This window comes from Equus asinus, chromosome 15, assembly GCF_041296235.1.
Source record: "Equus asinus isolate D_3611 breed Donkey chromosome 15, EquAss-T2T_v2, whole genome shotgun sequence".
In the NCBI taxonomy this organism is placed as follows: domain Eukaryota; kingdom Metazoa; phylum Chordata; class Mammalia; order Perissodactyla; family Equidae; genus Equus; species Equus asinus.
The window spans coordinates 28,321,591-28,341,028 of record NC_091804.1 but is presented as its reverse complement, the minus strand read 5'-3'; the positions used below and the strand labels follow the sequence as shown (position 1 = coordinate 28,341,028).

At 50.1% G+C, this 19,438-nt stretch overlaps 2 protein-coding genes and 1 pseudogene across 18 annotated transcripts in view; 2 read left to right on the top strand and 1 right to left on the bottom strand.

The window, feature by feature from the left end:
* The window catches only part of NDRG3 (NDRG family member 3), a 73,275-nt gene extending 65,781 nt beyond the window's left edge, over nt 1–7,494 (top strand). For 9 of the 16 annotated variants that reach the window (XM_014847153.3, XM_044748089.2, XM_014847151.3 and 6 more), the window contains 3 exons: nt 3,389–3,424; nt 3,509–3,560; nt 5,908–7,494. In XM_014847153.3, the coding sequence (XP_014702639.1) occupies nt 3,389–3,424; nt 3,509–3,560; nt 5,908–6,089 (270 nt within the window). In that variant the 3' untranslated portion in view covers nt 6,090–7,494. Of the gene's footprint in view, nt 1–3,388; nt 3,425–3,508; nt 3,561–4,775; nt 4,815–5,907 lie in introns of all 16 variants that reach the window. The other 7 variants (XM_070485881.1, XM_014847150.3, XM_014847152.3 and 4 more) reach the window with 1 other exon arrangement.
* On the bottom strand, nt 1,854–2,581 carry LOC106835050 (large ribosomal subunit protein eL21-like; annotated as a pseudogene).
* A 3,264-nt stretch (nt 7,495–10,758) lies between the features above and the next one.
* SLA2 (Src like adaptor 2) overlaps nt 10,759–19,438 on the top strand; it is a 22,591-nt gene continuing 13,911 nt past the window's right edge. Inside the window, exons 1-3 of one of the 2 annotated variants that reach the window (XM_070485887.1) lie at nt 10,759–11,149; nt 14,362–14,495; nt 19,062–19,161. In XM_070485887.1, the coding sequence (XP_070341988.1) occupies nt 14,405–14,495; nt 19,062–19,161 (191 nt within the window). In that variant the 5' untranslated portion in view covers nt 10,759–11,149; nt 14,362–14,404. The remainder of the gene's footprint in view (nt 11,150–14,361; nt 14,496–19,061; nt 19,162–19,438) is intronic. The other variant, XM_014847141.3, reaches the window with a different exon arrangement.

The window sequence follows — 19,438 nt, the reverse complement described above, 5'->3', positions numbered from 1 at the left end:
CTCTCTCTCTCTCTGATTCTCTCATTCTTTTTTAAAAATATTTTTTCCTGGGGCTGGCCCTGTGGCCGAGTGGTTAAGTTCGCGCGCTCTGCTGCAGGCAGCCGAGTGTTTCGTTGCTTCAAATCCTGGGCGCGGACATGGCACTGCTCATCAAACCACGCTGAGGTGGCGACCCACATGCCACAGCTAGAAGGACCCACAACAAAGAATATACAACTATGTACCAGGGGCTTTGGGGAGAAAAAGGAAAAAATAAAAAATCTTAAAAAAAAAAATATTTTTTCCCAAATATGTTCTCAGTTTATAAAATTGGAAAATAAAGAATATAAATATAGAAAGAATAAAATAAATAAAAATTACTCATAATCCTACAACCCAAAGATAACCTTTGGTAAAAATATTGGTGTTTTTTTCCTATATATTTTTATGTTGTTAAGATCATAGGCTATTTATAGCCCTGTATCTGTTTTCCTCAACTTTTTGACATAAGCATCTTCCCATGTCATTAAAAACTTAAGCTTTTTTTTTTTTTTGTGAGGAAGATTAACCCTGAGCTAACATCTGCTGCCAATCCTCCTCTTTTTGCTGAGGAAGACTGGCCCTGAGCTAAAATCCGTGCCCATCTTCCTCCACTTTATACGTGGGACGCCTGCCACAGCATGGTGTGCCAAGCGGTGCCATGTCCACACCTGGGATCCCAACCGGCGAACCCCGGGCTACCAAAGCAGAATGTGCAAACTTAACCTCTGCGCCACCAGGCCGGCCCTTAAGCATTATTTAATGTTGTGAGAATTAAGATAATGAGTGGAAATTCTTTACATGCTAAATCACATATTGGTAAGGAAGCTTCCAGTAATGCTCTAATGATGAGAAGGGTGCATTTTCTTTCTTTTAGGGCAAATAGAGAGCAGCTCTTGTACTAAAGTTCTAGGGTTAGCATCAGGTATCTCACCCTTTTAATTGCACCCTAGGCAAGTGTCTCAAGCTCGCTTTTTCTGGAGCCTCTAGTAGAATGTTCAGGGACCTGCCCTCCTGGTTGGATCGATATACTATAGGTTTAAGTGTTGATCTTATGTTGCTTGCTGCTTCTTTCTTACCTTTCTCTTTGAAATGTGCTTGAAAGGAAAGTGCTGTCGCCAGAAGCGGCCCATACTTCCTGGAAATAGAACATGAGGTTAATGCTCTGACGTGACAAAACTCAGTGTTCTGGGGTCCAGGAGATTGATGAACTAGTCTAAAATATGAATGTTTTTTTAAAAGTATGTGGTTTCAAATTAGTTTTTCACTGCAGATTTGAATCAATATTCCAAAAGCACAAAACTGAACTCTACAGTAGCTGTAGACGTGGTTATTTCTGGGCAGAAATGCCCATCCACAATAGCATGATGGAACTGATTCTCCACCTATGTGATAGGTATCAAGCTTGGAAATAGTCTCTCTCTGCGTAAGAGAACTGTTTTAGGATTCTAATCAGATTTTGGTTCCCCAAACTTGATGAAAATACAGGCTGTGCCAGTTAGGTCTATTTTATACTTAAATCAGCTTAAATGTTTTTCCTGATCTTATGCTTAGTATTTTCAGGGGACTGTTCCTCCTTTTTTTTTTTTTTAAGATTTTATTTTTCCTTTTTTCTCCCAAAGTCTCCCGGTACAAAGTTGTGTATTTTTAGTTGTGTGTCCTTCCAGTTGTGGCATGTGGGATGCCGCCTCAGCATGGCTTGATGAGTGGTGCCGTGTCCGCGCCCAGGATTTGAACCGGTGAAACCCTGGGCCGTTGAAGCAGAGCGCTCGAACTTAACCACTCAGCCACGCAGCTGGCCCTGGACTGTTCCTTCTTAACCTCAAATTCCTGTGCCTTCTGTAGCATTGTTATCTTCTAAATCACAGTCCTCCCTCAATGAAAGTTTTGTTGTTTTTTTTTTTTTTACAGTCCAGAGGTCTTTTATTTTTTTTCACCTATCATGCCATGAATTCGTAGGGAGTGGGTTCCAGCAGCTGAGGCTCCTTTCCATTGGTTCTCACAAAGTGTGCTTCTCTGGGCGGAGCAGGCTGGCACTTCAATTGAACCCAAGTACCTTTCTCTTTGGCTTCCTTCTTTTTCTCATCATTTTCCCTCACACGGTTCAAGGAAGCTATCTCGGCTCTTAGAGTGCTTAATATGCTCAACACATACATTAATTCTTTTGGCAAGAATCTTCCCCTTAACTTGTTTGTTTACAACAATGCCAACAGCATGCTGGGTAACATCGTAGACTCTTTCAGCTTTGCCATGGTAACATTTGTGGGGCATTCCTTTTTGAACAGTGCCCATTCCTTTGATGTCTACAATATCACCTTTCTTGTAGATTCACATGTATGTGGCCAAAGGAACAACTCCATGTTTTCTAAATGGCCTAGAGAACATATAGCAGGTGCCTCTCCTCTTTCTTTTTGTGTTGGTCATTCTGGCGAATTACTGGAAGATGGCGGCGCCAGCCAGAAGGCTCCATGAAAGTTTTTATGCTCGTGAATGGAAGCCATGAGGTTCACTTCTCTTTTTAAAAAAATGGTAGTCAGTCTGAATAGAATACTAGCTGAGTATGGAATGCATAACAGCTAGAAGGAAGGGAGTGGGCTCATGGTTGGCCGTACCGCCCTAGAAGTCTGTTCTCTGCAGACTGGCAGAATTTTCAGCACCTGGGAGCTTGTTAGAAACGTGAATTCTTGAGCCCCACCCCAGGCCAATTAAATCAGAATCTCTAGGGTAGGAACTCTAGAATCTGAGTTTTAACAAGTGCTCGCAGGTAATTCCAATGCATGGTAACAAAACCCTACTCTAGAAATCCATGCACAGGTGAGAATAACCAACTGTAAGGTTTTATGAAGTGAGAGACAGCCTCACCAAATCCAGGTATGAAATGAAAGTGGCTGACCAAGCAAGTTGGCCAAATTTCGCATCAGTGCCTGATCAGAGAAATCCCTGATCATAGAGTGAAGAAAATACAGATTTGAGAGGGAATTTAGAAGGCATGGTACCCTGACAAGTTAGGGTCACACTGAGGACTCTGAAAGTAACGTTCTTCAGGTGGAGGCAGAACCATGGTCGAAGGTAGTGTTGACATGTCTCACGCCTAACGGAAAATTCCCACCATGGGCCGGAAAGCCAGGCCTGCCTTGCATCACTGATGAGTGAGTACTGAATAATCTTTTCAGATGTATAGTCAAGGTGATTGCTAGGATCTGAGTCTTTGTGTAAGAGTGCGTTGAGGAGATGCACACTTGGATGCGCTTAAACATAAAGTTAAGTAACCTAAACTTCGATCCTGTCCTGTGTGAAAGGACTCGTGGGTGTTCAGAGCATTTTCCTTCAGTGTAAGCCCCAGCTGACTTACGTGTTTTTCCTCTTCTAGATGGCAGACTGTGGTGGACTGCCGCAGGTAGTTCAGGTAAGGAGATTGTCTTAAAAGCACCCATTTGATTCTGCCTCTCTGTGTGTGCAAAGAGTAATGCCTTTTCTTTTGCTCCCCTAGCCCGGGAAGCTCACCGAGGCCTTCAAGTACTTTTTGCAGGGAATGGGCTACAGTGAGTAGTACACAACTTTCTGTCTCACAAAGACTTATTGATGATGGGGTCATTTTGACACCTGGGGAGCCCGCAATTCTCAGGACATAACCTCTATGCTAGGCAGCCTGAAGTCAAGTAGAAACCAAAACGTTTATGGAGCGTTCATTTGTGTGTGTACATATAAAGATGAGCTGACACTTATTAAGCGCCTCCCTTGTCCCAGGCATACTATATTCTTATCCTTAAAAGGTAAGTTCTGTCATTAGTCCCATTTTATAGAAGAGGAAGCTGAGGCTCAAAGAGGCTAAGGCCCATTCCCAGCAGACCATTCAGCTGCAGAGCCATGATTCAAGCATGGACAGTCTGATTCCAGAGCCCATGTTTTCAACCGCTGAAGCTTTGGCTGTCCCAGCTGTGAATCTGAAATCATGATTTGCACTTGAACTCAGCTAATGACTCCTGGGCTAGGCTAGAGAAACAAAATGGAAGCTCCAGAAGAAAAGGGTAGTGTCCTCAGTTAGATCTGCCACAGGAGATGAACTTGCAGAATATTTCAGGGTGAGTCCAAGGATGTGTCCATATCGTATGCCCCTGTCCTGGTCTCTTATATTGTGAGACCCCTGAGCTTTCTCATTTGTCACAGAATAGCCACACTTGCTCCTTTCTTGGAGTTTTAAGAAGAAAAATCCTTCTACCCAGGTACAGAGCTCTTTACCCAGTAGGGTGATTTTTCTCCTGTCTCTGGCATCAGTTTGGGTAATGATCATTGGGCACCCTGCTCTGGGTAGCAGCAGGGCCCCTGGGTACAGCCCTGTACCTGGCAGGCAGACCGTGTATGTCTCGTCTAGAGTGGCTGTGTCATCCCCGTCTGTGAGCCACTACCAACCGAGCCCACACCCTCGTCCCTCTGGCTCACTGGGAGGAGCAGAAGTCCCTCTCCTAACACATTGTCGTCTCTTCCCTAGCAAAGGACTGATCTGCCAGCCCATTTCTGATCCAAAGTGGGATGGCTGTTTATAGTGGAGGGGAAAACAGTTGCCTTTGACTAGTTGAGAGAAGTAACGTCCGAGATGCTATTGAAGCATCACTCAGTCTCACTCATCATCAGGACCTTAAAATAAAACTTCATCCCTGGCTTAGAGGATTCTGTCAGTGTCTACTGGGCAGCCGAAGTTGCCACTTGGCACTCTCGGGTCACTAACCTGCCTTTTCCTGTGTCCATCCTGCTTCCAGTCCCGTATGTGCAGCTCAGTCACTTGAGCACCGAGCCAGGTACCTTCCTCTGTGCTGGTCCCACCCCCGCCTCCCAGCCACGCTCTCCCGGCTGCATTGGCTGCCTGCAGCATGTCCGCGGTTTTCCTGTGCAGTGAGAGCCCGATAGAACGTGGCTCATTGTGCCCCAAGAGGGTTAGCCTGTAGGTCCAGCCCAGGAGGAAGAAAGGAGCCAGGTTATAATAGCCAGGCTTCCTCTCATCATCCCGAATGCAGGGTCACAGCAGCCCCTGTAACTTTATAGGCAGGGCCCCTCTCCCACCACCACCTAGTGGTCCTTGAGTTAACCTCCAGACACAGGAAGCGAAGGGCAGCCTGGATTCTAAATAGGAGTGTCAGAGCCTGTGTCTGGAGAACTCTGCAGGTGATGGCATCTTTTGACCCCAGCATTGAAATAACAGCTGGAGGAGTGGCTGGCGCCTCAGGAAGGTAGAGAGGGAGGTTATGCCAGGTAAGGCCCTGTCCTGGCCAAGCTGGAAGGACCTCAGAGTCTAAGCAGTGGCAGAACAGGTGTCCGAGTTAAACACCCACCCCCAGAGGTCTTCCTCGCAGGCCGCCTGTACCTCACTGCCTGTGGAGAGGCCGGCTCCAGGCCCACCTGCCCACCTACACACACACCTTCCTACACGTCTCCTCCCCAGGTAGCAAGGGAAGCCTGTGGACGCGGATGGTAGTCTCGTTGTATCGGGCTTGCACTGTGTTTGTGAAACACCTTCATACTTGTGTGGTTTGTGTTTCTTTTGGTTTAGTCTTGCATGCACTTCAGGTTTTGGTTACTTGTTTAGGTTCCCAAAGCCTCCTTTGTAATCACTGTGTGAATGGCGTGAGAGGCTATACTCTGGACTTAGGTTTCCCCTTGTTCTGCTGTGGACTAGAATCAGCGGAGATTCCAACCAGATCCAGAGGATTAAAGCAACCTTGCATATAGCCACTCACCTAGAGCAAATAGTACAAAGTGGGGGTGTCTATATCTTGTCCTGGGTATCACCTTAAATGGGTTGGGAAAGCTAAACATAAAGCCTTTGATGAAACTTCTAGATTAGCAGAGTTTAACCAGGCTCCATCTTCTAGTCCTCTTGGTTCTTTTTTACAGTACCGTCTGCCAGCATGACCCGGCTGGCCCGATCACGAACCCACTCAACCTCAAGTAGCATCGGCTCTGGAGAAAGTGCCTTCAGCCGATCTGTCACCAGCAATCAGTCAGATGGAACTCAAGAATTCTCTGAGTCCCCTGATGCTCTGGACAGACACCATACGATGGAGGTGTCCTGCTAGGCAGATGCCCCTCCGCTGGACCATGCAGGTCCCTCCTCCTTCAGACAGCCTCTCCATAAGATAACATTTCATACAGCAAACTGGCATCTGCTATCTTTAACTCCTGCATGGCCACTGACTCTCTCTCTGGTGTCCTGGATTTATCATTCTCTCTGCCTACCCACCCCCTTTTTGTATGTACCAAGAACCACTTCCATGCCATTACTGTAACATTCCAACATCTTTAGCTGATCACTTCTCCATATCTTCTCTTGACAGCTTTTTCCCATGCTTTCCCAGCTATGTATCTGATAAGATTCTTTGATCCTGATGTATGTGTGAGCACGTGTGTCTGTGTTTGCGTGTGCATAGTTCTGTGATTTTAGACATGCCTTCTTGTAGAGCTTATGCAAAAAACAAAAAAGGGACTTTTTTTTTTGCATTTTCAATGGTGTTTTTAGGGGAAATATGCAGAACAGATTTCTAAGTTGAGTAGGCCACTGCATTCTCTTTTGGTTCCCAATTGGTCAACAAGATTTGCGAAATGACTTCAGGAGAAAGCAGCCATGAGGAATGCAGAAGATCATGACTGCCGAGTGGACCGTTGATTAACTGTGACTGATAAGAGGGAGCCTGTTATGTGGAGAAGCAGGCAGGGTGGCCAGCCACCTCCTTCTGTCCAAATGGATTCACATATAGCATTCTGTAAATAAAAGAAAGGGACATATTCTGTTAAAAACCCATGAAAGATGAGGTTCTGATGTGACATGGACTTTTTCAGAGGGAGCGAGTGTGGCTGAGTTACTGGACTCTCTCAGCACGGGAAGGTGAAAAACAAAATGCCAGGCCTCTGGTCCACCGGAGGAGAGCTGCTGCCCTGCCGTGTCTGATACACGTACCAGACGTCCGCAGGAAATCCCTCACAGGACTGTTACAGAGAGTGCTTCGTAATCCCTCAGTCCCCGAAAAAGGTAGATGGTGAAGAAATGGAAGTAGATCGGGGGAGAGGAACAGACAGTAACACGATATGTTTAATAAGTACAGCCTTGATTTCGGCAGAGTTAAGGGAAGCTAAATGAAATCAAGATCACACCCATTTCTCAAAAAGATTCTTAATCCTGTGAACTCCCTTTTGTAGGAGGGAAGGGAGCAGCCTGTCCAGGTAAAATTGTGTTCAGTCTACTGCTCTGTGAGGGGGTCACAGCCAGAGAGTATGGCTGGGAGGAGGGTGAAACCAGCTGCCACACAGCAAGGACCTCACTCTTGAGGGCATCAAGACGTAAGCTCAGGGTTACACAGTTTTGAATCTTAGGAAGGGGCTTTTCAGACATAATGTTCACTTTCTGCTGAGATAGGGAATGCGTCGCTCTGCCAGAGTACGACTTTTTACAGATTATTAAATAAAGCTGTATATGTCTCATTGTTACCCGATTGCTGGTGCTCTTTCTCTCAAGCCGCTCACTGGGGCTCAGGGAGGGACTGAGTTGCTGGGTGTGGGCTCCATGCTGGGCATTTTCACATACTTGATGATTATCCAACCCAGTGACGCTGTCCATTTACAGTGAGGAAATGAAGACTCGGGATAAATAAATTTGCCCAAGGTCGTACCAGGAAGCCCAGCCAGGATTGAACCCCGAGTCCATCTGACACACCTGTATTCTCCTCAAACCAAAAATCATGGAAGCCCGACCATACGATCTTTGATGGAGGAGAAGCTAAGCTGGGATCTTGGAAAAGTGTTCTGAGTCTCAGCCCTGCCACCTGCCACCTGCTGGGTCCCACCCCTCATGTAATAATCTGCAACCACTTGTCTGAGTTCCTCAAACAGACCAGGCTGTACTTCTCCAGAAAGGGTGGTTTTTGTACCCACCAAGAATAGTTTTAGGAGGCCGCCATCTCAGGTCAGTTTTGAATTCTCCAGGGGCTGCTGCTACCATAGGACATCGAGACAGATACGGGTCCCCAAGCTGAGCTCCTGACGATGCATACAGGCCAATACAGTTCCAGAGCTGAAGGGGGTCTGACAGCCACAGTTGCTCTTAAAACCCACGTTGCTCCAGCCTTCTTGGCCACACCCAGCGTGGATGGTTGCTGGCTTTCCCACCTGAGCCTTGTGCCTGGAGTCAGGCCCCAACTGACTACACCTGACTGGTCGTCCTCACACTCAGTCCTCTTCTCATTTTCATTTCCTTTCTTTCTATTCAGTCCAAAAATATTTGGGTGCCTGCTTTCTGAGAGGCAAGGAAGTGGCCAGGTAGGCTCTACAGAGTCTCCACAAGGTGGTTGTGTGAAGTTCTTCCATACAGATCGTCTTGCCCAGTTCTCGTGGTGACTCCACAAAGTAGGCAGTGTGTTTTACAGACTACAGACAAGAAACAGCGGAGGAAAATTAAGTGATTTGGCTAAAGTCACGTAGCTTGGAAAGTTCCCAGTTCTTCCAAAATCAATGTGTTTTCATATTTTATTGAGTCTTTTATTGAGCATCTACTACAGGCCAGGCCCTAAGCACCTTCCTGTATGTTTCCTTCTATTGATGCAGTGAGATACGTGCTAGTCCCATTTGATGGATGAGAAAACAGGCTCGAGGTAAACTAGTTTACAAACGGTCACAAAACTAATAAGCAGCATGTGGCCAGCCCCTTGGCCCAGTGGTTAAGTTTGGCACACTTTGCTTCTGCAGCTCTGGTTCAGTTTCATTAAGATTTTTATTTTTCTCCCTAAAGCCCACCAGTACATAGTTGTGTATTTTTAGTTGTGGGTCCTTCCAGTTGTGGCATGTGGGGTGCCGCTTCAGCATGGCTTGATGAGTGGTGCCATGTCCGCGCCCAGGATTTGAACTGGTGAAACCCTAGGCCGCTGAACTGGAATGCACAAACTTAACCACTCAGCCACGGGGCCAACCCCAGATCTGGGCTTTTAAATCCTAATTCTTAGAGGCCCGCCTGAGTGGAAAGGGAGCGTACGTGGTGGGATTTTTTAGAGAGACCAGAGACAGATAGAGACAGACAGACAGACAGACAGATAGATATACACACACAATGCAATACCACTCAGCCATGAAAAAAGGTGATATCGTGCCATTTGCAACAAGATGGATGGACCTTGAAGGTATGCTAAGTGAGATAATTGGGACAGAGAAAGACAATTACTGTATGACTTCACGCGTAAGTGGAAGATAAACACATAGATACCAAGAACAGATTGGTGGTTACCAGAGAGGAAGGAGGTGGGGGGAGGGTGGAAGGGGTAAAGAGGCACATATGTACTGTGACAGATGGAAACTAGACTTTTGGTGGTGAACAGGACTCCGTCTATACAGAGGCCAAAAATGTAATGATGTACACCTGAAATTTAGTGTTGTAAACCAGTGTGACCTCAATAAAGTAAAAATAAATAAATAAACCAAGGAAGAAGCAGTGTTCCAGGGCACTCTTGCTTCCAAATTTAAAAAATAAAAAGGAGACCAGAGACAGTCATTGCCTACTTTCATGGACATCACCTTGAGGCCAGTCTGAAAGTCTGCCTGTCCAATGAGAAGATGGACATCAATCAGAGTGGTGTGCAGGCAGGAGCAGGAGCCTGTGCTCAGTTCCCTCCCTGCCACGAGCTACATCCTTGAGTGGCCGTCACCCATACTAACATCCTAGTTAGAACTTTCATACAGAGCGTACGCCTCCACTTTGGCTCCTTCAGCTCCACACCAACTGCCCTCAGAGTTAAATTTCAAACCATCCTTCCCCAGGAGAAAGGGAGAACCTGAGCTGGAGTGTGCCCTGGCTGGCAAGGCCCCAGAAAAGGCTGCGTAGTCTGAGCTGGAAGAAGGAGCTTATTTCAGTGCGGTGCGCCGTTTCGTGTTAAAGCGCATCTGTCTCCAGGAGTACTAAACCAGCTAAAGGAAAGGCAGCAAGTGGGTGTGGCTATTTAGATTTTAATGAGTTGGGGATTTTATTAAATTTTAATGACTGAAGTTAACACGAATCAAAGGCAATTCCATCAGAGATTCTTTATCCTTGCTGAGTGATTCTCAAGCTTGGGGTGTGCGCCAGAATCACTTGGAGGACTTATGAAAAGACTTGCTGGCCCCACCCACAGAGTTTCTGATTAAGCAGATCTGAGATGAAGCCCGAGAATTTGCATATCTGACAAATTTCCAGATGATGCTGAGGCTGCTGGCCTGGGTACCACACTTGGAGAAGCGCTGTCCGAGTCTTGCTACTCGAAGTGTGCCCGGGCCAGCAACGTGGGTATCTCCTGGGATTTGTTAGCAAGGCAGAGCCTTGAACCCCACCCCAGACTCACGGAACAAGAATCTACTGTTCAACAAGATCTCAAGGGGATTCTATACACATTGAAGTTTGGGACACATCACTTCAAGGCAGTGCTTCCCAGACTTCCAGTCAAAGGAATCTCTTGGAGTATTTAAAATTCATATTCCTAGGCTGCTCTGGTGACTTGGATTCAGAAGATGTGGGAGGATCCCAGGAATCTGATCTTAAGTCCCTCAGGTGATTATGATGATCAGGTAAGCATGGGAAACTCCTGCTCATTTGCGTCGCTTCTGTGTTCCTTGGGCAAGACCAAGCCACAAAGCCAGAGAAAAACCTCTCCCTCCAGGATCATGACTAGGCAGCTGCTTCTCCCCCAGAAACAGGAACTTGGGGAAGGTGACTCCTCGATGGTTTATGATGCCGTCAGAGGAAGCGGGTGGTTGTGAGAACCACAGAGTCTGCAGATGTGAGCCAGGAGCCCCAAGGACCCCATCACAGAGCTCAGAGAGCTCTGGGCCTTCTTCCCTGGCCAGGCTGTGCTTGAGAGGGCTGCCCAGTCAGGGGTCCCTAAGGAACACAGAGCTCCCCTCCCAGTGGGTGTACAAACTGCTGACCACAGGCAAATACGGAGCTACCCAAAGCGACACTGAGAGCCTCTCTCTGAAGATTCTCCCAGGCCTGGAGGGTTCTGGGTGTCCTAGGACTAAGTATGTTGGCAGACTTCCAGAAGGGCCCCCCAAAGCCCTAACCTCTCCGGCCAAAGCATGTGTCTAAGCTGAGCCCCCGCCCCAAGCCTCCGATGGCAGGAAACCAGTAAGTATACTTGCTTTTATTTTCCGATGGCCTTGGGACTGTGAGGAAGGATGGTCCCCGCAGACTAGGAGGGGGCTTTACAGGTGGGACACAAAAGGTCAGGGAGAAGGGGAAGTGGTTCTGCTGAGGATGTAAGCGGGGTGGTTTCTGAGGGTCCCCTAAGGGTCCGAGGCCTCCCCCTCCCCCTTTGACTGCCCCCGGAGAATTACATCATGCCCTTCAGTTTGTCTTCATGCCCCTTCTGGTCCCTTCTTGGTTACCGACTTGTTATGTGACTTTGGGGCCCTCTCTGGGCCACAGCCTCCCAACGTCAGTGAATGAGAGGAGTCTGGGTTATATTCTCTGAAGACACTTTCAGCTCTAGTGTCTCTAGAGTCTACAGTTCCTCTCGAAAGGGTGATATTTCTCAGTAGAAAGAGAGGGAGAGGTCTTTGGCTCAATCCAAATTCATCGCTCCTCCCTCCGCTGCTGAGAAATTATCTTCAGAAGCACAAAAATACAAAGATGTGGATTGTACACCCAGCCCTGCACCAACCAGCTGCGTGACAGTGAGCACAGCTCACCCTCTCTGGGCCCTGCTCATCGTATCTGAATGGGATTCAAGCCTGCTGACTTCTCAAAGGACCAAGTGAGACGGTCAAAAAGCAGTTGAGGGCAGTGTGCTGATCTCAGCTGCCTTTTCCTAACTTTCCTTCCACCCACTCGCCCGGGTCCCCCAGAAAGTGCCTAGCACATACTAAGTTGCTCAAATACTTGCGTAACTAATGATTAGATTCTCTCTTTTAAAAGTTTTACAAGTCTCTCCTTCTCATGAACCTACCCATCCCATGGTCTTCATTTCGCCCCCAGGGAGCTTCCTGGATTTGAGCAGACCAGGTGAAGGGAGCTGGCAGAGCGTTGTAGGGGCTTCCAGCCTGAGTGTGGCTCTCTGCCTCCCTCAGGCCCATCCCCCAGCTCCACCTGCTGTGGGAAAAAATTTCTGGGTTTAGTGCAGTTGGTGATTGTGGGGACTTTGTTTTGCTGACGAGGGGAAAGGAAACTAACCTTTACTGAGCACCCACCCTGGGCCTGTTGCCTCGACTTCTCTTCACAACCCTGTGACGTTGGTATTATGCCTGATTCAAAGATGAGACTCAGAAAGATTACGTGGTTTGCCTGAGGTCACACAGCTCAAGCCTGGTTGGTGAATTAATCACTTGTGCTGCTCGGGACAGCTCTCTCCCTGGGATCTTCTGGACCTGTGTCTGCACGGTTAAGCACAGAGCCTGAACCTCATAGCCAAGGGGAAAGGAAGGGCTAGGGAGCAGCGGGAATGTTGAAATCCTGATGTGGGGGTGCCATCGCAGTGAGGGAACCAGAGAGGTCCTCGGGAGACAAGCAGCAGCACCATCTCTGACTGCTAAGGCTTCAGGATCCCAAAGTCTGAGCAGGGAGTTGCTGCCAGGAGCCATTTCCTAAAGATGGGCCCGTTTGGTATTAAAGAGCTCCTGTCCCCATGAATACTGGACTCGCCAGGGGAGGCAGCCGCAAACAGTGCCTGTTAGCCCTGTGCCAATGATGCGAGCCTGCAGCACAGAGGGTAACCGCGCACAGGGAGAGGGCTGTTCCATCCCTAAGGCAGGGTCTTTACTCCTCAGACTCCTGGCCCAGGAGCCATGGAAGTCCCTCCATAATAGTGACAGACACCTGTCCGCACCAAGGCACCGTGAAGGGTTCAAAGGGAAGGATGGAGCTGGCTACGTCACCCTGCCTTTCCGTGAGCCCCTCCAGGGAAGGAGCGTGGCTCCGTCCTCCCATGGTGGAGTGCTTGACATGGAGAGGGACTGGATGAGTACCGGAGGAATGGAACCAGACTGGTTAATCGTGCCTTGTCTTTACTAAAAAGGCTGAAGCCACCTTCCCAAAACACTTTCATAGAGTGTTTGGAGAAATCAGCATTACCCTGGAAACCTGGGGATTTAAATTATTCTCAGGATAAGACACCTCTCCAAAGAGATAATAACCATTTTGCCCATTAGTTAACGTGAGTCTAGGGCCTTCTGTGGACCAGGTGCCTCATGAGATGTTGCGGCAACAGGCAAACAAAAAGAGGCTCTCGTCCTCACTGAGCTTTAGAAAAATGGCAGATTAAACAGGTAAACAGTCTAATAAATGAGCAAGTAAGACTTGGGGAGGAACACAACAGGGGGCTGAGAGAGAGAATGGGAAGGCTCCCAGGAGCGGCCTCCGGTGAAGGGCCATTCAGGGCCTGTAAAGGAGAAGCGGGCCCTCCCAGGCTTTTCACATGCCGCTCTCGGCCCCTGTGGTGGGTATTGTTATCTCCATTTTTCCGATGAGGAAACAGAGGCAAAGAGAGGGGAAGTGGCTCGACAGCCAATCCTCCAAAGCCTTGCAAGTCATCACTGTGTCATTCAGTCTCCCAGTCATCTTACTTTGCCCTGCGACACCAATAACAGTGTGCTCACTGTCACCTTAGCTTGTTGTGACATCAGTTCCTGGGCCCCCTCGGATCCCCCTTGCCCACCCATGGGTCCCCATGTTTGGAGTAAACTCCATGCTGTCATTGTTCCCTGCCACCCAGTGGCAGAATGTGACTCCCAGTCAGCAAGTAGTTCTGAGTAGCCATAGGAATGGTCAGCGAGGGCTGGGGGATTCAGGGAAAGCTTCGTGGGGAAGGGTGGGATCCAGACAGGCATGAGGAGAAAAAGAACATTCCAGCCAATGGGAGGGCGCACCGCACACACAAAGGCCCAGAAATAGAGAATCAAGGGGCTAGCCCCGTGGCCAAGTGGTTAAGTTTGCACGCTCTGCTTCGGCGTCCCAGGGGTTCGCCAGTTCAAATCCTGGGCACGGACATGGCACCGCTCATCAAGCCATGCTGAGGCGGCGTCCCACGTAGCACAACTAGAAGGACCCACAACTGAAAATGCACAACTACGTACCGGGGTGCTTTGGGGAGAAAGAGGAAAAATAAAATCTTTAAAAAAACAAACAAACATGGCTGCAGCGAAGAAAAAATGGCAGGCAGAGAAAATAGAGTCCAGTTTGCAGAGCCTTCAGAGTCTGGGGGATGGGGCTGGAGGCTGGGCCTGATGGGGGGGAGATCATCCTCTTGTGTCAGCAGGGAGGTGGCAGGGCCTAGCAGGGGAGGGAGGGCTTCTGGGGAGCAGGCTGGAGCCACGGCCCTGTCCAAATCCCAGCATCTCTTTCAGATTTCTCTCGGTGACGTGCTTCTGAGAGTTCCACTGAGGAGCGATGGGAAGTCAGCCCAGCAGAGGGAAAGCCCTGCCAAGCCCAAGCTTGAGCCCCTCCGTCCAAGGCCAGGGCCCTGTGACCGTGCAACCAGGTAGGCCATGGGGCCCGGGGCAGCCAGGCCTTCCCAGGTACCATGAGGCTGTGCAGCCCGATATCGCCACCTCTGCGCATCAGCCTGACCAGCCACTCCAGCACAGCTTCAAGTGTCACTGAGCACCTGCTGTATACCAGGCCCTTCCCAGTGAACCGTCCAGGCAGGGGCTCTGCTCTTGTGGAGCTCACATTTCGGCAGTTGGGCCATTGAACAAGCAGATCAACTAGAAAATATGAGGGGCCAGCCCGGTGGCGCAGCGGTTAAGTTCACACGTTTCGCTTCTCGGCAGCCCAGAGTTCGCTGGTCCGGATCCCGGGTGCAGACATGGCACCACTTGGCAAAAGCCGTGCTATGGCAGGCGTCCCACGTATAAAGTAGAGGAAGCTGGGCACGGATGTTAGCTCAGGGCCAGTCTTCCTCAGCAAAAAGAGGAGAGTTGATGGTAGTTAGCTCAGGGCTAATCTTCCTCAAAAAAAAAAAGGGCCGGCCCGGTGGCGCAGCGGTTAAGTTTGCACGGTCCGCTTCTCAGCAGCCAGGGGTTTGCAGGTTCGGATCCCGGGTGTGGACATGACACCGCTTGGCATGCCATGCTGTGGTAGGCATCCCACATATAAAGTAGAGGAAGATGGGCACAGATGTTAGCACAGAGCCAGGCTTCCTCAGCAAAAAAAAAAAAAAGAGGAGGACTGGCAGTAGTTAGTTCAGGGCTAATCTTCCTCAAAAAAAAAAAAAAAGAAAATGTGAGAGAGTGGCAGGTGCTACCTCCCTTCTCCTCAGCCAGTTTATCCCCAGACTGAGCTCGCAACTCGATGGCCAGACCTGCTTGTGTAGCTCTCCAAAGCTGCACTGTCCCTTACAGTAGCTACTGGCCATATGTGGCTATTTAAATTTAAGCTAATATTAATTAAAATAAAACTTTCAGCTCCTCAGTCACTCTAGCTGCATTTCAAGTGTTCAGGAGCCATGTGAAGCTAGTGGCTACCTTACTGGACAGCATAATTACAGAACATTTCCTTCATCACAGAAACAGCTTCCAGACAGCGATGCTCCAAGGTGTCTCCTCTTACCCTGAGAGGAGTCGTGAAAGACTTGAAGCAAAATTGGGGCTTTGGTAATTGGAAAAAATTAGCACCTACAATGCATATGCTGAGCCTATAACCATGACTCTCTAAGGTTGTCCTGACTAAAAATGCCAGTTTTTAGGACAACTGGACCATCAAAACATCATAGAAATTCTAATATTTTGATGTCAAAACTACAGCTCCCAATTTGTTTCTTGTTCTCCCAAACAGTCCACAAATCCTTTCTCAAAGCACATCCTGAGTTGGGGTTTTGATAATATATTCGTTAGGGTTCTCCAGGGAACCAGAACCAATAGAGGGGTGTGGGGGGGTGTGTGTGTGTAGACAGAGAAAGAGAGAGAGATTTAAGAAACGGGCTCACGCAATTGTAGGCCGGCAAGTCTGAAATCTGCAGGGCAGGCCCGCAGGCTGGAGACCCGGGGAACAGCTGATGGGGCCGTCCTGAGTCTGGAGGCAGAATTCCCTCTTCCTCGGAGGACCCGTCTTTTTCTCTTAAGGTCTTCAACTGCCGGGATGAGGCCCACCCACATTATGGAGAGTAACATTTCTTCAAAGTTTATTGATGTAAATGTTAATCTCATCTAAAAAATATCTTTACAGCAACATCTAGACTGGTGTTTGACCAAACATATGGGTGCTGTGGGCAGCCATGCTGACATGAAATTAACCACCACAGATAAGGAGAGCACTTTAAACCGAGCAGCACGTTTAGGAGGAAGGACGTGGACGCACACTTAAACAGAACTAGGAGACCGCAGAGCCAAATTTCTGGATGTCTGTGTCTGGACACAGCTGTCCCCAATCTGAAAACTCCCCTACAGTGGCTGGGGCTTCCTTCCCATCCCTCAGTATTCTCATCTCCCTAATACCAGCCTCCCCCCAAGTCCCCAGGCCTCGGTGCCCTGGGCCCTGCAGGACTGCTGTTGGGGAGGCAGCTGCCTCTTTTTAGCCACTCAATCCCACCAAGAGCCTGGGGCCCAGCAGGTGCCACAGGAAGAGACCTGGAAACCACACAGACCTCTACCTCGTTTCCTCTAAATCTAGCCACAGGCAGCAGCCTGAGGCTGCTCTGAGTCATGCCCAGGGTGCTGAGGGGGACGATCCCCACCCCCCAGTTCTGCCAGCAGGTGTTCTGGGAGCCCTCCCTCCCTGTGGGACGTGAGGGAGACTGCCTTCATCCCTCTGCCCGTGTCTCCAGGGGAAAAAATGGGCCTCTCTCAGTAGGTCTACCCTTGGTCCCAGTGGGAACATGGATTCGGGGCAACTCCTTCCATAAGCCATGTGTTTGTCCACCAACCTTGCATCCATCCAAAATCTACAGAGGCTCTACCATATGCCAGGCCTGTGCCAGGACCAGGGGACACAGCAGTGGACAGTACAGGCACAGTCCCTGCCCTCAGGGATAGTCAAGTACCAGAGACAGGCACTAAACCAATAATCACAGTCAAGTACCAGAGACAGGCACTAAACCAATAATCAATTACAATCGTGTTAGACTTTGGCCAGTGTGATTTAAGGGATTCTGCCCGGGAGGGTGTGCAGAGCGGCTTGTCGGGGAAGGCTCCCCTTGGGCGGGACATTGCACCCAGGGAGTGAAGGAGGAAGGTGAGTCGGCCAGGTGGAGAGGGCCAATTGGAGGGACAGCACAAGAAGCTCAGTGGCTCCTGGGGTGCAAGGCCGGGGCTTCCAGGAGGGGAAGGGGCTCCTCCAGGCCACCTGGTTCCACCCTGTCGGAGGACGCCCTCCACAAGACTTGCTTGCCTCGTTTGTTTGGGCATCAGGCATTTCCCTGTACTGTGGATGGCCAGGCCCTGTGCTGCCAACGGCTCAGAGAAGGAGAGACCCCTGGGCTGCAGTCTGGGGCCACCACGGAGTTCTCTGCATGTGTCTAGGAGGACATGTAGGAACCAGTCCATTTCCAGAATCAGTCTTGTTCTTCACGTGTCTGCCTAGAGCAGAGGCCCTTAGCCGACACAGTGTCCAGCTCTGGTTCTGTTCCACCCATCCCCTGGGTCCTTGTCTGTCCATCTCTTCCCCCCGCCCCCCCGCCACCTCCTGGGTCCCCAACCCTGTCTAGAGGGCCTCTCAGAGCCCTCTCAGGCCTTGGCCCCTTCAGGAGCATCTAGCAGACAGATAAACCTTTCTTGTTGACCTTGACTGCTTTTCATAGCTTGATGCATCGATATGCTCACAAGTCTCTCTCCTTCCCCTTTCTTACAGAGACACCTACTGAAGTAGGATAAAAAGGGAGGAAGGGAGGAACACGGGGATGCAGGTGAAGTGGTTCTCACCAGCCCATGGAGGGCAGGTTTTTCAGGACAGGAAGGCCCAGACGGGCATCAGGAGGTCTACTTAGACTGGGCAGGCTGCTCCCTGAGGTGGGTGAGGGGATGAGCATCCTGTGCTGAGGGAGCTGCTGGCCGCTGCTCTCCAGCCTCGAAATTGGGCCTCATGGCCACAGTGTCCTCAGGACCAGTCTTAGTGTGGTGGTGTGGGGGAGTGGGGATGGCGGCGGGTCCTCTGGCACTGTGACTCCCTTTCTGAACTTCAGCCTCCCCGGGACTCTGGGCCCTTGCAGAGTGTGCAGCTGCTGTCTAGCCCAGTGCCCTTGCCCTGGGCCTGTGATCAGCCACAATGGTCGCCCGTCCCAACAGTGCCCTATGGGAGGAGGGGGACCAGGGTGGTGTGGCATAGGAGCTGTGCTTTTGCTCCCAGAGGAGGGCCCTGCCGAACCTCGGTTACCTCGCTGTGCAATGAGGCTGACTAGACATGACTACCTCAGGGGCTCGTGAGGGCCAAGAGAAGGCATGCAGGTGTTCAGTGAGAGATGGCAGGTGTGTGACCAGGACACTGGACTGAGCCATATGCACCTGCTGGGCACCTGCTCTGGGCCAGGCCAGGCACAGTGGGCACCGGGACTGCCCCTCTTGTTGGGGCAGCACAGACTTACACCGCCGCTCTGGACAAAGGCCACAGGAGAGCCACTCTGCCCACGTGCACAGCACTCTAGAGTTACAGAGCCCATCCACATCTGTGATTTCACGGGGCCCTCCAGGAACCCTCCTCCCATGCCCACCCCTAAGCCCCAGCCCTCAAAGCTGATCCATCCAGTGCCCATCTCATCAGCACCTTCCAGAAGCTGAGCTCAGGGATCGTGCTGATACCTGCTTGGAGCTGTAGGTTTTAAGCAGAATCCCTTTATCAAAATCTGTGAGGGTCTGTATATAAAAGGGGATTGTAGCCAGGAGTCCCACTCCTCTTGCCACACCAGCCTTTTCCCTGAGGTGACCCCAAGAGATGTCTGGGCCCCCCTAGGGCTATGCAGAGCCCTGCTGTTTTGAAAAAGCTTCAGATTGCGGAGCTGCCCTCTTGGGATCTCAGCAGACATGGGAAAGTTGCCGGTGGGAGCCCAGGCTCCACCAAACCTCCCATCTGAAGGAGGGCTGGCTGAGAGGGTGAGCATCTCTGTCTCTCTATCCAGACAGGAGTAGGGCCACAGCTGTGGCCCTGGGCAGTTTCCCGGTAGGTGAGCAGGCAGAGCTGTCGCTGAGACTGGGGGAGCCACTGACCATCATCTCTGAGTAAGTCCTTCCCGGGCACTGGGTGGGGTTCTCTGCTGCCTCCCCTGGAAACCTGAAAGTGCACAATGGGATAAGGGGGCCCTCCCTCCAGGAGGAAAGAGCATGGCCTTTGATGCGAGCTCCCACGGGGCCCTAATGGTGGGATTGCTTGACACACCTGCAGGGAGAAGCAGTGGGTGGGCAGGGCCTTGCAGGGGCCCCTGAATCATGCCATCTGCCATCAGGAGGTGGCGCCTGGACTGGCTGGTACAAGGAAATCTGGGAAACTCAGGTGGGA